The sequence below is a fragment of the Daktulosphaira vitifoliae genome, unplaced genomic scaffold (genome assembly GCF_025091365.1).
Source record: "Daktulosphaira vitifoliae isolate Bord-2020 unplaced genomic scaffold, ASM2509136v1 Scaffold_1, whole genome shotgun sequence".
Taxonomy (NCBI): Eukaryota; Metazoa; Arthropoda; class Insecta; order Hemiptera; family Phylloxeridae; genus Daktulosphaira; species Daktulosphaira vitifoliae.
In genome coordinates, this window is record NW_026099572.1 from 50,712,205 (window position 1) to 50,728,568 (window position 16,364).

Genomic DNA, 16,364 nt, shown 5'->3' on the forward strand with positions numbered 1-16,364 from the left:
AGGATAAACCTCTCTTTCAGAATTTGCTAATGACAAGGAAATAATCCTTATGAGGTTCTGAAAGAGTTGGTCAGCCCTAACGACAAGAATAAGATATTGATACTTCAATAGGTATTCATGTTAGTAAATTAATTAGTTATCGTTATTTATTGATAAGTCATCAATTTAAGATTACTGGGAATCTTAGTCAATATTTATTTTAATTTAAATATAGAAGTGCCGTTGTCATTCTGAAATAATACAATAGATAATTAAGCTAATTTAACCTAGTAAAAAGGCATTAACACATATGCAATTAGTTACGTGCATTTCAAGACGGCGAGTATTTAGGAACTCATTATCAGAAGATAATGATAATTGTACATTGAAGCAACTAAAATTATAATTAGAACCTCGTGCAAAGTATCTCGTAATTTCTAGGCGATAAATTAAACGCGTGACATATGGGAGTGGTCATCTAAGTATTCAATAGTTAAGCGAATACTACATAGACATTTTATTATGTATATGAATTATGACTATTCAACGCGGAAACATTGAAGCAGCGATTAAACTCGCCCTTTTGGATGTTATACCATGAAAGAAAACCTAAACAATACTTATTAGTATCGTTCAATAAATGATAAAAGGTAAATATTTTCATTTGTCCATCAGTTATATTTCTTTCATGATTAATTCATAAGATATTTTTAGATATAATTTTGCATAACTGTGTTTTTTATAGTGTTAAGTAAATTACTTTTTTTTGTTTGATAGTTAAATTCAATGGTAAATGACTCGATAGATTAGGAATTAAACTACTTAAAAATTACTCGATATTAAAAATATTGAAGTTGCATTACTTTATCATTAAAAAATAGCTAGATTACAATGGAAGCTACATTTTTTCATTTGTATGTTAAACATGATATTTATTTGAATTGAATCATTTATACCTATAATAATTTTAATGAGACACACTTATGGGTATATTTAAAAATTCATAATGGGGACTGTCACTAAAAAATATTTTAATTGACAATTTACCATAAAAACTTTTTTCTACTATCTTTTATTCATTTTGAGTTTGATGAATAAAAAAAAAGTCAACAAATATTTTTATATTTTACTGCTATGGATTGCCATGTGCCATTTTACTTTTTCAAAATTCGCCACTGATTTCACTAAATTAATTGAATTAAATCCTAAAATAAAAATACAAGAATGAAATTAATGTAAAATATATAATATTAAATAAACATAATTTAATTGAAAAGTATTATTTGAGTTATGACTATTTTCTTTACAGGGAAATTGCTTGGAAAAACCCCAATCTAGGAGTAAGGACTTATAAATACCTCAATTTTTACACAATGAGGTGAGAATTTTTTTTGTTAAGCTCCCAGTATAAAATTCTAAATAAACCACTAGAGGGCAGTGCAAACTTTAAAATTAATTGTTCAGAATAAAGTACGAATATATTTTTTAAATTACCCTTAAATAACTAATTGGTATATAACTGTCTTTATTAAACTATGTTAATATTTTTCTTAATGTTCCTTTTCTATCGAAGTTTAGAAATCATAGCTATATGATATTAGATTTGATAGTATTAAGTAGTTCATTGGTGATTTATTGAAACCATTCTTTCAACTTTTATAGCCATAGAGTTCTATGTCTTCCTCTGCTCTTCTTCTCACAAATTATTCCTTAAATTATGAGGTTTAAGAGCTGAAATTTTTCTTCCCTTAACATATGCCTAAAATGTTGTAACTTCTTTAATTTTATATAATTTATTCTGGTTCTTAGTCTTTTTTTAAAGTGCCACTTTTGAAATTTTGTTAACTCAAGATACATTTAATCTTACAGAAATACTACATCTCAAAAGCTTGGATTCTTTTGGATTACATAATAATGTGCATATTATTGTGTAATCATCATCATATATGATGATTATAGTAAATTTAGAATAACTTTTCTTCGCCTAAATACTATACAGTTATAATATAATTCTAGATTAATAAATACTATTTATTAAACTTAAAAAATAATGATTATTATTTTAAAAATGGAATATTTATTTATTCCCGATTACAATAAATTACCATAAAGAAAGTCTGAGGTAAAAGTAACATAATTATATGCCTTCTATGTACCAATAATTGTTTTTTGTTTCTAAATTAAATTTTTAAACATAGTAAATACAATTACACTTGTATAGTTCTACAAATTTTGACTATAAATAATCTTAGTTTCAATTTTAAGTAATATCACAATATTTCATTTCCTTACATTAATCATGATACATTTTTAACTATGATGGTACACATAAATTAATCATTCTACAAATATATTTAGTTATTAAATTAAGAATTGTAAAATATAATGTGAGATATTATGTACAAAGGAACTGTTTTTTCATATATAAAGTGCTTATGGAGTAGAAGATAATTTAAATGACAAAGCATGTATCATATGCTTTGTTATACTATATCATAAAATATTAATCAAATTATTTATGTTTAGATCTTACATTGATATTGACATGAATGTTTAATAATATAAAATTTTCCCTTCACTTTCAATAATAGCATTTAATGGATGATAATTTTTATTATATATATATAAATTTTCATTTTTTATAATATGAAAACCTACAATGACCATAAAATATTACTCATTCACTATTGGAACTCAATGTACTCATTAATATTATTAAACTTAAAAATATACAAAATGGTAAAACTATTTATAAACTAATAAAGTGTAGAATTATATGCATTTATAAATTTTGCTAAATTTTTTTTCAAACACTAATTACAATACAGAGTTTTATTAATTGATTTAGTAATATGTGATTTGATGTTAGAGTTTTGGAGGAAAATTAGGGGAGGTTACCTTTTAAAATGGAAAATATTTCTACACTACTATATAATTCTAAGACAAAGTTTCACTTGGGACTCTCGTAAGTGTGTTTAACAAAATGTAAAAATGTATATAATTCTATGCTCTACTGATAAAGTATTTAAATAATACAATTCACAAATATTAAGAAAATTTAACAAACAACAGTGAAATGTGATACACTTTAGTTAGAATGGTATCCAAAAACTAATATATTGGAAAGGTTTTAATTTTACTATTATATCATATTGATCAAAAATTGATATTAAATAAAAAAACTGAAAAATTGGTCTTCTTTTTTTATTGCTTTAGAGTAATAATTAATTATTTTATTTTGTCAACATTTTCCAAATCATACTATTTAAATTTAAAATTTAATGAATCAAAAGAAAATTAATTTTGGGAAATTTTAACAGCATCTAAATTATTTTATTAAATTTAATTAAAAATTGTTGTCTCTGATATTTGCTTATATATATTTAATTTATTTTATTCAATGGAAAATTTTTATATAGGGTTTAAATTATTGATAAATCCTATTTAGGTTCTACAGAATGGAAATGTCAATTAATTATTTTTTACAATTATAAGCTTATAAGAATTTAACAGCTATAAGTACATTTTTATACATATTAATAATAATCTGTACAATTATAATAATTAGACTAATTAAAATAATTTGTTTTAACTTGTAGAAAAAACTTTCTATGTATTATTATGATATAATTTATAATAAATACAAATTTAAAAAACTTTGAAACTTAAAATCACTGAACATAAAAATAATTGCTGAATTAGTAAAAATATCACTTAATGTTTTTGTTACATAAATTTTTGTATTAAACTAATAAAAATTGTTAAATAATTATTAATTATTAAATAAAAAAAAATAAAAATTACTACAAAAAACACTTGGTATTTCAATTTAAATTTATGTTTGATAATGAAAGATAAGGTTGACTTTTATTTTAAACCATAGTTTCTGGATCATTCCAGTCATAAGTAGTTATTGTAGCACTAATGTTACTATCAATTGATTTTTGTCGTGATATAGAATGATTCAAATTAGTTTCATAAAATAAATCAATATTTTCATTGTGAGAACATCCACCTCCTTCAGATCTCAGTTGTAATGATTCTGTACTTTTTGATGACAATTGTGATGTTAGTGAATGTTGTGAGTTTTCTTTATAATACATCCCATTAAATGTATAAACTTTATCGGACCTAAAATTTTAACATAGTTGCCTAATTAATAATATTATAAATAATATTCTATGAAATCATAAAAATGTGTCTGAAAAAAGATGGCCAAATAATGGAAAAGGGGCGTATTTAATTATTCTAAAAAAAGGATAACACATCTGTCAAAAAATTAAACAGTTTAAATACTCCATCAAAGGAAAATAGATCTAATATATTATTGGATAACAAGGACAATATATTGCAATTAGTTATACACGAAGAAGATGATTATGCACTTAAGGTGCCTGATGATGTAGAAATAATGGAAANCTTAAGGTGCCTGATGATGTAGCAATAATGGAAGATTTGTTCAATCGGTCATTAAGTATAACTGATGACGATTATCAAATCCAAAAAAGTCCATTATTATATTTAAATGAAACTCAAGATCATAATTTAAGAAATGATTTTTACTATAACAAATTAACAAAGAATTTGAAATACTACAGACAGGTAGAAGACAATACAAATATAGTTAAAAAACTCAGCACAGTGGGGTGGCGGCACAGTGGGGTCGTAGCATAGGTGGGTCAAGTATAGATGATATCTGACAGTGATTAAAATCACTATCATAAAAAACGCTTCGATGCAAATCTGTAGATAGTGTTTAATTTTAAAAAATTGATGGATAATTGCAAAAGCAACATCAACTTCTATTAAAATAAAATACAAAACCCATAATTATCATACAAAAATAGTATATTTTTCAATATGGTAGCCATTTGCGTATAGAAGATAGATCGTCGGGACAAATTTTTTTTTTTCATTTTGTAGTACATAAAATAAGCTTTAATTTTATATATGTTTAAAGGACGCAGTATTTCCGGAACATTTTCAAAAATTAAGTTGAAAAAGTTATTTTTTGTAAAAAAGTTACTATTTTAAATCCTCCCAGTGAGCAGAATAAGTGTTAGATTTTCAAAAAAAATTATATCAAATGAAAGGGAAATATCTAAGGTTTCAATACAAAAAAATATTATTTTTATTTGTTCATTTTTGAAAAAGTTATGGCAGTTTTAAGTACAAAAAACATCCCGATAAAATGTAATTTTTATCGCAAACATTACATTTTTTTTTAAATTTTCGACAGCCATTTGCACATAGAAGATAAGATGTCGGGACAAATTTTTTTTTTTCATTTGATAGTATATAACATAACCTTTGATTTGATATATGTTTAAAGGACGCAGTATTTCCGGAACATTTTCAAAAGTTCAGTTGAAAAAGATCTATGTTTTTTACAATATTTTAAGTTTTGAACGCCCCCTATATAAGGGGAAATTGTCCAATTTTAATAAAAAGTATGTCAAATGAAAGATGTACTTATAATGTATTTAGAAAAAAAAAATTTGTGCTGATATATACATTTTTCAAAAAGTTATAGCATTTTTAAGTTGAAAATTTAAAATCGAAAATCGAAAATTTTAACACAAAAATAGTGTTTTTTTAACTACGGCAGCCGTTTAAATGCAGAAGAAAAAGTGTCGGGACAAATTTTTTTTTTTCATTTTATAGTACATAAAATAAGCTTTAATTTGATATATGTTTAAAGGACGCAGTATTTCCGGAACATTTTCAAAAATTAAGTTGAAAAAGTTATTTTTTGTAAAAAAGTTACTATTTTAAATCCCCCCAGTGAGCAGAATAAGTGTTAGATTTTCAAAAAAAATTACATCAAATGAAAGGGAAATATCTAAGGTTTCAATACAAAAAAATATTATTTTTATTTGTTCATTTTTGAAAAAGTTATGGCAGTTTTAAGTACAAAAAACATCCCGATAAAAGATGATTTTTATCGCAAATGGCTACCATATTCAAAAATATGCTATTTTAACAAATTTTTGTTTTTTAAATTAAACACTATCTACAGATTTGCATCGAAGCGTTTTTTATGATAGTGATTTTAATCACTGTCAGATATCATCTATACTAGACCCAACTATGCCACGACCCCACTGTGCTGGTTTTTTTTTTATAAAACTTATGTACATTTTTTCAGTAATATTGCACATTAGCAATGTATTTTTAAATAATTTTAAAATTGATTATAGAATAGAAATTTCATTAAAAAATTACCTCTCAACATTTGATTGTAAATGATCAGACTGAGGTGAAGACATATCTGATACTAATGGTGTACTTTCATCATCACTACTTCCAGTTGCACACACTGCTGATGAATGGCTTTTATCTTGTGGAGGACTCGTAGACAATTTTTCATTGCTACATACTGGAGATATTGTTACTGATGGTGGTTGTATCCAACTAGTGCTTGCTACTAAACAGCTTAACATGCCTACTGAACCTGCAATACCATGCTTAATAATACTATTAGCCTAAAAATAAATATCATTATTAATCATCAAGTATAAGTTATATATCACATTACAAGGGTATTTGTTTTTAAAAACAAACTTGGTTAGGATTTTTTGTTTCTAGTACTGTTTCAGTTTCATCATGTCTGTTCATAACTAACGATGCAGGTCTTTTGACTGATTTAAGATGTAATGGTTTGCCATTTTTTTCATTTGCAGTTGTAACAATACAAGCCTAGAATAATCATAAAAATGAAAACTTTTATTCTTTTTATAAGTTTTAAAGAAAATCGGCCAAATGTTACAAACAATTTGAATAATAGAAACCCGTTTCTTTCTTATTGAACACCTATGTATAGCAATTATTAAATATACAGTTATATATTTATATATAAAAATATATGGCTTAAAATGAATAAAATTATATTACAAATTTAATAATTAGTCATCATATTTTAATTTCACTAACTATATATTTTACCACTATAATTTTTGACTTATGATGTTTTTATTTATTTCAAGAAGGGTTTTAAAATTTTTTTATCAAAAGTTACATTTATGTAAAAAATCTAAAAATTTTGAATAATGATAATTTAACACCTCTTTAAATAAAGCTGTTGAGATAGAGAATAAGCCAACAAAATATATTGTAAATAATTAAAAAAAATGAAGCAAGGTACAATATTTTAAATTGTAATGTAAGATTCTGTAATGGGATAATCTTTAAAATAGGAAACATAATTTTTAATAATAGATTTCAAGAAAGACAATATATTCCGTATTACATTTAAATTAAATTAGTGACATTTCACAGAAAAATAAGATACTACTTAAGTATTTACATGTCAATGTAACTACTTAATGAATTATAAGTTAAGAAGACTTGTAGCTCAATAAGTCAAATGATGATTTTAAATTATAATATAATATTCACGTATTAAATTATACAGCAATCTTACTTTGTAGTCAGTATTAGTCTTTCTAGTAGTTATTGGAGTACTGTTCAAAGAATTAATTGGTGCTGAACAGAGACCATCATATAGAAAAGGATGTTGAACAATATTATGATGTGGTGAACTCTGTAAAGATATTAATAAATAATTATAATCTTATAAGGTGTATTCTTAATTATGTATTCATATTATTTATCGAAAAACGCACAACTATTTAAATTTATGAATTTTATAAATTGTATAAAACGTGATATAATATAGCCTAATATTATAATATATCACTTGAAAATTAAAAAAAAATTTTAATTTTATTCCCCAAATTTAAGAAAAATCTAAGATATACCCAATTTTGAATTAAGAATTTGAAAATTATAATTCAACATGATATTTCAGTTAAAATCGTGTTGATCAATAACTATTTTAAAAAGTTAATAACTTTTCATGTAGCTTTACCTTAGTTTTTTAATTTTTCATAACTTATTCCATAGGGTTATATTGTATATTATTTTGGTTTATAAGCTTTTTTAACGTGTTGAATAACTATAGAAAAATTGACCACAATTTACAAATTTAATCAATAAAACACCATACAAACAATGAACATTTATTACCACTTGACATATCAAAAATTACATATACTTCTTGGTGATCATTATGCATGAACTCTAATTATAGAAACCATTAACCAAGAAAAAAATATGACTAAGTGGGTTATAAAGATTGACCTAAGAAAAACGCAGAAAAGAGTATTTTACTTCATTTTTTCATGACGTAAATGTCTCACACCTTTCTCAATTTGAATGGTTCCCTTTTTTTTAATATTCTAAACTATCTTTAACTTCTAATTAGAATTAGCGAATCACAATTTCCAAATAACTTTTCAATAAATCCCTAAATTAAAAGCTTAAGGAACGATAATCAATTATTAGCATTTAATAGGATAATTTCCTTTTAGATTTATATCTTGAGCCTTTTGATTGTTATTCTACAAGTTATAGTAAACATCTTTCTAAAGAAAATGTTTCATTCATCCTATTAAGACTTTTGTTTGGTAACCTATTAGCTATACAACTTGTCAAGTTAAAAGACTGCTAGACTGCCAGGTACAGCAGAAACATCTTTAAATATCTTTGTGCGAGATCCTATGTAATTCTTGTAAATAATTTATTATGCTAACATCATTACAAATATTAACACATAACAAAAAAATAGAAACTTTAAATACTTTTGCTTAATTATATTCATGTTGTAACTTAAGACGTACTTAAGTATCATAATAAATTAATTATTTTTATACTAATAAAATACTTAACAGTTTCTTACTTGGAGTAAAAAGACATCTACGTCACCTCCATTATCTGTACTTGAAGCAGTACTGCATACAGATCCATCACCTAATACACAAAGTTAATTAATTATAAATAACAACATATAAATTATGATTAGGTTATTAATTAAAATTAAAATTTTTGCAGCTACTGCTAAAAATCCAGTTCAAATATATCAAGTACAGAATATCATACTAAGCCTAACTGAAAACTTCTTAAATATACAGGTTGACCCTGTAAGTTATAGATAAGTATTTTATAAATATTAGGCAATGGATATTTAGTGTAAGCAAGTATATATTACTTTAGATATTTCATTTTCATATTAACTGAAATTTCCCCACAATACTTATCCAATCTAAAATTATAAAATAGACTAGTCAAAATTATTATCAAGTATTTCACTGAAGTATTATTTGCATTGACTTCTAAAATATTAATTAAAATTTTAGAAAAATATTATTTAAATTAATTTTTTTTTCAATTTTGTACTTAAAAAATTAAATATGATAAATTTCAAAATAATTGTTTTGGAAAATCAAAATATATTTGAATATTTTATTTAATGTATAATAAAAATGTTAACATTTAATATAAACAATGAATATTTTTAGAAGATAACAGAGTTAAATAAAACAAAAGTGATAATTGCTTATAACTATTAATTAATAAAATATACTATCTAATTTTTTTATCCAGGGCAAGCAGTGTAAATAAACTAGTATACTAAATATATCAGCAGAATGGGGGTAATTGTAAATGTGTTTTTCTTAGAAATTATTCAGTAGATATAACTTATTATTATAAAATTTTTAATTACTGCATACACTTAAATTTATTCTACATACTGCTTTATAAATATATTTTTGTGTATAAGAAAATTAAATTTAACCTCTCAAAAAAATTATTTTTCTAGTATTCTTATGACAAAATACGCGAACAGCTGTTTAAAATATTAAATATATATATTGAAATTTTTATGCTTAAATATAGTTATTTTTTAGTATAATTAAAAATAAAACAGATGTTTAATTCAAAAATATATGAACAATTTCCCAATTTATTTAAATTTACTGCACTTCATCAAATTAGATAATGTAAAAATTTGTGATATATTAATTTAATTAATAGTTTTTTTTAAATTGTTTAAGTTTTGGCCCCAGTCTAAGTTGAAGATACAACTCTTTAAGATTGGAGTGATGAACATTATTTCTATGTATAAAACAAAAATATAGTAACTTCATTGGTTAAGTTCAAGTAATGATACAGTGCACACATTATAAATACTATTAAAACTTAATATCTTTAATGTTTTACATAAAAGATAAAATTAAAAAAATATATTTATATGTTTTGTAAAATAGAACTGAGGTTAGAACATTTTTATATACATGCAGTTTTAAGTGTGAACAAATTACTTCATTTTTTTTGTACAAATAATTATAAATAAACTAATTATTACAATAATGAAAGGCAAATTAATTTAAAAATAATTGTATCCTCTTTAACTGTTAGAAACCTAACTAATAATGTTTGTTAAAACTAATTATATGTGTTAACCCAAAATTAATGAATGCAAAATTATATTGTTAGTATTAAAGCATGTACAATCACTTAACTCATTTAATATTTACATACTTACTATTGTAATTCAAAATATTTTAAATAGTTTTCAATTCATTCAGATAAATATTCACTGAAATATTAAGAAAAAAAAAACGAAATAGTAGTACCACAAAAAAAGATTATTAGTAACAATTGAACGAAGTTAGAATTTCATTTAAATTATAAATTTGAATTTTTTGTACAACCATTAATATTTTATGTACTATGGTTTATATGCAATTTCAGCAACATTTTATAATATTAACACAATTTTTCATGTTAAAAATGATCAAGAAAAAGTTAAATCTTAAGAACATTTTTATGTTAATGTATTCTAAATATTGTCCATCAACCAGAAGTTTTTCCATTAACATTAGAGTTATGACACTATTTTTGCCGATAAGTGATATATAAACTTATTAACCTAAATTAAAATTATTGCAATTAGTAATTTTCATACCTTTTGAAAAAAATTTACAATGAAAGGCAGATTTTTCTTTTTGATGGTTTTTTTTTATCAGCTAATATTTACTCTACAACCCTGAAAAAACCCTGTTTACCCAGTAGCGATCAAATGAAGGAGATTAAGGGATAGATTACTCTTTTTGACATTTTTGTACAATTTTCATTATATATACTTTATATTCTGAAAAAATCAGTAATCCTACAAACTTTAAACACAAAATTTTGTTAAAATTTATAAATAAGTAAATTCAATGAGGTACTATTATAAAATAAATTAAACATTTAAAATAGGCTTAATAAGAAGGAACTCATCTATACAGATTTAATAATCGATAATAATATCTTGATATAGTAACGCAAACAAAAATATTGCGGTATGGAGGTATAGCTTCCATAAAGAGTTTTCATTACCTACCAAAATTATTTGGTCGCCACCAAGTTCATTTATTAACACATATAAGCATTCAACTGTATCATTATGCAATCTTTTTATTTCAAATGTTATAATAAAAATTAATGGCAGCATATTATTTATAATATGTTTCGAATACAGTTTGTACACCTTTTGTATTTTTGGCAAGAATAAAAATATAACAGGTTATGTATAACATATATTTTGTAAAATCAGTACATTAATACATAAAACTAACATATAAATGAATATGTGTGAACAATCTACCCTAACTAGCTATTATTAGATATACCTAAAAAGTGATAAGTATAATATAATAAATTAAAAAAATAAATCTCGAATGTTGATGAAAAACAGTGTACTAATATATCATGCATTCATGCTTAAGATTTTTCAACATGCATCATGTCAGTACTAAGTAGTGATTCTGAAATTTGGTCCATATCTACTACTATAAAAGATTTGCTTTCTCCTGTATTATTACTATTATTATGCATGAGTCCATTTTGACTTTGCACTTCCGTCTGCTCACCTGTTATTATATCAATAGGTTGATGAGGGATTTGCAGGTATGTTGCAGTAGTAATTGTTCCCTGTTCTTCAGATTCCTCCATAACATCTTCACATGCTTCTTCATTAAGGGTTTGCAAAGCTCCACAAATCATTTGTTCTTCTAATGTTACCTGTTTAAAATATATTTTTATTTTTTTAACAATGACATAAAATAAAACCATTGAACAAATTAAGTATAACCCAAATTTAAAAATTGTAAATATGAAGATCAATACATAATTTTATAATTTGTTTTCTTATATTAGAAATTTTATTATAATGTCAAGTGAAAGTTTAGGATACGGGTAGCAGACCTCAAGTAGTTGGGGTAAAGGCGATGAAAAAGAAGAAAATATGTTATTGAATTAGCAACAAATTAAAGTTTTTATTCAAATACTATGATATATCAACTATTTTTATGAAAATGTATATTTAATAATTAATAGTAAATTTTTGGATAACAAGCAAATTACTGTACTGTACTTTTAAAGTGAAGGTATCAGGGTTAAGATTCTTAGTACTACTAAGAGCTTTTAGTAATGTTTTTTTCTATTACAAGGAGTAACTAATAAGTAATAGGAAAATAATTGATTAAATATTGAGAATTGTAGATGTTTTACACTTTAAAATTTTTTAAGCGTTCCTTAATTAAGACACCAATAATAAATATTTTTTATCTTTTCCTAGGATCTAATTAAAAGTATATTAAAATATATATTAGGTATATTAAGTTTACTCAATTTAATAATTACTTGTTTTTCCATAGATGAGATTTTATTGTTTTTTGAATCATTCTCATTTGATGCTGTGGTTTGATTGCTATTACTATTATTTACAGAACCTAAAATAAATAAATTACATTAAAATAATTAATTGGTGCAATTTATTTGATTACAAAATAATTTTTAATTTTATTACTTCCTCTTCTATCTGGAGTATTGCTTTTTGAACTATTTGATCTTGAATGTTTGACTATAGGGTTAAAGGTGATTTCACTATTACTCAAATATTCTTTTTCACGTAAAGCTAATAACACAATACGAAACAATTCCCAGTCACCAAAGTTCATTTTTAAAACCTGAATAGTTTAAATTGCATTATATTAATGTTAGTTTATTAAATTTAATTAAATTAATTTGAGTAAAAATAAAAAAACTCAATACGTTAAAACTTGTTAAACTTCAACTTCTTTAAATAAAATTATTAAAAATTCACTTTAATCATCCTCTAGAAAAGTAAGTTCATAATATTTATATCATTCTTTGATTAAAATTTAATGATAACTCATTTTCAACAGTTCAATTGAACATTGATTTAACTACATTAAGTTAACATAAAAATTCAACATACGTTCAAATAATTAATAGTTTAAAGTAATATTTATACACATACATTTTTTAAGTCATTTAAATTGCAATGTAAAATTACACATCCAGTTAGATTATTTTCTTTTATGATTTGAGTGTATTTTGCAATATTAGATTCTTGCAGATCTTTTATTTTTGTTAACAATTTACAAACATCATCAACACTACATGAAGATAATCTAATATTGATAAGTTCTTCCTACAACATGAAAAATATAGAAGTTAATTAATTAAATTAGAAGAAAAATTTGATCCCTTATAATCATGAAAAAAGGGGTTTTAAAACTTAAAATATTTTTAGTAAATAAATATTCTTATTATTGCAAATACCCAATAAAATTAAACATTAAGTATTTATTTTATACAATTCACCAATAAAGCATAAAAAATTTAAAGGCAATTTTTTTGTAGGGGAGGATTTTCATTTTTATTACTATTATCATTTTATTTTTACTGATATGTATGAAGTTGGAAGTTGTTGAAAGTATGGAAGCTCTACAGCTGTTGCATGCCAGCGATTAGAAAAATGATCTTGATTCCAAAGGGGAGAGTGATTTTCTTGAATTATCATATTTTGTTGAAGATTTTCTTGTTGTTTACTAGACAATTTGGCACTAATTTTCTAAAGTAAAGTATTTTAGTTAAGATATTTTAAAATATTACTAAAATCCTTAATGAATAACTCATATCGCACATTCAAAACTTTAAGGCCAAAAATTAGAAAAAGCAAATGTTTAGGAAATCAATATTAAGTTTTAAAATTAAAGGATGATTTATTTGTATATAAGTGGTGTTTAGAAAATAACGGAGATTTTTAAATTTCGTAGGTTTAGAGTCTGATTATCAAAATTTTTTTTTCATAATTCTGGTACAGATGTCCCTGAAGTATGATAATATTTTCAGCCGGATTCATGTTTTACTTTGTCAGTAGTAGTCAATAAGGTGAGACGTGTTTCTATGACCTCAGCGATTTACGTTTGTTCAAAAAAATGGATCAAAGGATTTGTATCAAATTTTGCATAAAAAATAAAATGAAGTGTGTGAAATATTAACAAAGGCCTTTGATTAGTCTAACACAAGTAAAACAAGGATTTATGAGTGGTAAAACCATTTTCAAGATGGCTGTGAAGATGTTAAAAATGAAGGACGCCCCAGTANTGAGTCTAACAAGTAAAACAAGGATTTATGAGTGGTAAAACCATTTTCAAGATGGCTGTGAAGATGTTAAAAATGAAGGACGCCCCAGTATATCAACAACCGATGAGAACATAGAAAAAGTGAAAGAAATGGTTATGAACGATCACTTAATCACAATCAGAGAAGTCTCATGATGATGTTGGAATATTGATTGACTTATGCCACGAAATTTTTTAGAATGTTTTGGGTATAAAACACGTAGCAGGGAAATCTGTTCCAAAATTCTTGAATTTCGAACAAAAATAGCGACGAATGGAAATTGATCAAGTTAATGAAGTCAACAACGATACAGAATTACTGAAATGTGTTAAAACAGGTGACAAAACATGGGTTTATGGATACGTTGTTGAAACAAAGGCTCAGTCGTGGAGGTATTCTGGATTGCCAAAACCCGAAAAAGGCTCGACAATTTCAATGGAACGTGAAGGTTATGCTCACTGTATTTTTCGATTTTAATGGCATGAATTCTTGCCACAAGGTCAAATAGTTAATAAGGAGTACTTTCTACAAATTCAATGCCATTTGCGTGAAGCAATCCCAAAAAAAAGGCCCGGATTTGCGGCAAAACAATTTATGGCTTTTGCACCACAATAATGCATCTGCTCACACTTCATTGCTTGTTTGTGAATTTTTACTGTAATGATGCCCTAGCCTCCATATTCGCTAGACATGTCCATGTAACATTTTCTATTTCCATAATAAAGAGAACCTTAAAGGGCTGTCGTTTTACAAGTGTAAATGACATTGAGAATATCGCTGAATAAGCTGAAGGTTATCCTAAAGATCAAGTTTGAGAAGTGTTTGCAGAATTGGAAAAAGCATTGGCACAAGTGCATAATATCTAATGAGGACTTTTTAAAAGGCGACAACATTAATGTAGACCAATAAATAAAGATTTTTTTTAAAAAAACGAAAATTCCTGTCATTTTCTAAACACACCTCGTAAATGTTAATACCGTTGTGTAATAATTAAATTGTAAGAAAAAAAAAATGATATAATTTTCTAAAAAATTGCTTTCTCTTATGTCAAAAAAATAATCCAGCTAATGTTAATAGTATTATTATAAAAATAAAATAAAAAATTACAAATTGATAGATACCTTAAAATCATATATATTTGTTGTCTTATAGTTTTAATAATGCAATATGTAATTTAATTATTGGAGTATATAAATTTATAAAGTAATACTTAAGTTTTATTAAAGTAAAATATATAATGACCTGTCTTTTCAGTAATTGGTTGTTTATTCTCCGTGCTTGAACTTCATTGTGAGTTATTATTGGACGATTTATACCATTCAAGTTAGTTAAGTCTTCAGAATTTTGCATTTCATCTTTAATTATTTTTCTCAAATATGGATCTAAGTTGATTGTGAATGGCAGAAAAACTCTTAGGTCACTGACTAATAATGTGCTACGATGGAAAGTTAAGAAAATTTCAAGTTTCTTTTCATCTTTATCCATTTCTATTAATGTATCTATTTCCTTGGTAGCTTGTATTTGACGCCGTACTCTATTAATAATTTAATATAAAATATAAACTTAAAATTTAAGTACAGCAGTAAAAATGTTGAAATTACTTTTCATAAAGTGTTTTTAGTGACATAGAATCATCAATAGTGTCCTCATTAGTATCATGGTAAATAATCATCCAGGATATTCTGTAGGGCCATTGTTCTGTAATGTTTATCCAGCTAGCTAAGTGATACCAATTAAATTCAAGGTGGAAAGCTTTTAATAAACGTCCTTAAATAGTAAAAAAAGAATTATTAGGTCATCAAATAAAAGAAAATTATTTTTACTAATTTTATACTCATAAAAAGTCTTTGATTAATTTAAATTGAATGATAAAAATATACTTATTTAATAAAATTAGTAGCATATAACCTATCATGAATTATGTTTTTAAAATAAATAAAAAACTAAAATGCAGTAAAATTCAATAACTAAAAAATATTTTATGGGAGTTAAATTTTAATTAAATTAAATTAAAACTATATTAAGAATATTATTAATTTAAAAAACTAAAAAATATTAAAAAT

General features: G+C 24.2%; 1 protein-coding gene and 1 long non-coding RNA gene across 3 annotated transcripts in view; one reads left to right on the forward strand and one right to left on the reverse strand.

Annotated features, from left to right (window-relative positions):
• Positions 1-10,330, forward strand: LOC126898944 (uncharacterized). Of its 2 annotated transcripts, none has more exons than XR_007702430.1 (4): positions 1-629; positions 1,289-1,449; positions 8,872-8,960; positions 9,876-10,330. It is a non-coding gene; the product is annotated as an uncharacterized LOC126898944 (long non-coding RNA). The 2 variants fall into 2 exon arrangements; XR_007702432.1 differs by having other exon boundaries at positions 10-629; positions 1,289-1,357; positions 9,876-10,327.
• LOC126898937 (kinase D-interacting substrate of 220 kDa B-like) overlaps positions 3,647-16,364 on the reverse strand; it is a 27,877-nt gene continuing 15,159 nt past the window's right edge. Inside the window, exons 20-31 of the mRNA XM_050673362.1 lie at positions 15,903-16,068; positions 15,544-15,835; positions 13,580-13,747; positions 13,151-13,324; positions 12,677-12,836; positions 12,511-12,599; positions 11,739-11,889; positions 8,720-8,790; positions 7,403-7,522; positions 6,544-6,678; positions 6,205-6,464; positions 3,647-4,110 (exon numbers count right to left, since the gene is read on the reverse strand). Of these exons, the coding sequence (XP_050529319.1) occupies positions 3,852-4,110; positions 6,205-6,464; positions 6,544-6,678; positions 7,403-7,522; positions 8,720-8,790; positions 11,739-11,889; positions 12,511-12,599; positions 12,677-12,836; positions 13,151-13,324; positions 13,580-13,747; positions 15,544-15,835; positions 15,903-16,068 (2,045 nt within the window). The 3' untranslated portion in view covers positions 3,647-3,851. The remainder of the gene's footprint in view (positions 4,111-6,204; positions 6,465-6,543; positions 6,679-7,402; positions 7,523-8,719; positions 8,791-11,738; positions 11,890-12,510; positions 12,600-12,676; positions 12,837-13,150; positions 13,325-13,579; positions 13,748-15,543; positions 15,836-15,902; positions 16,069-16,364) is intronic.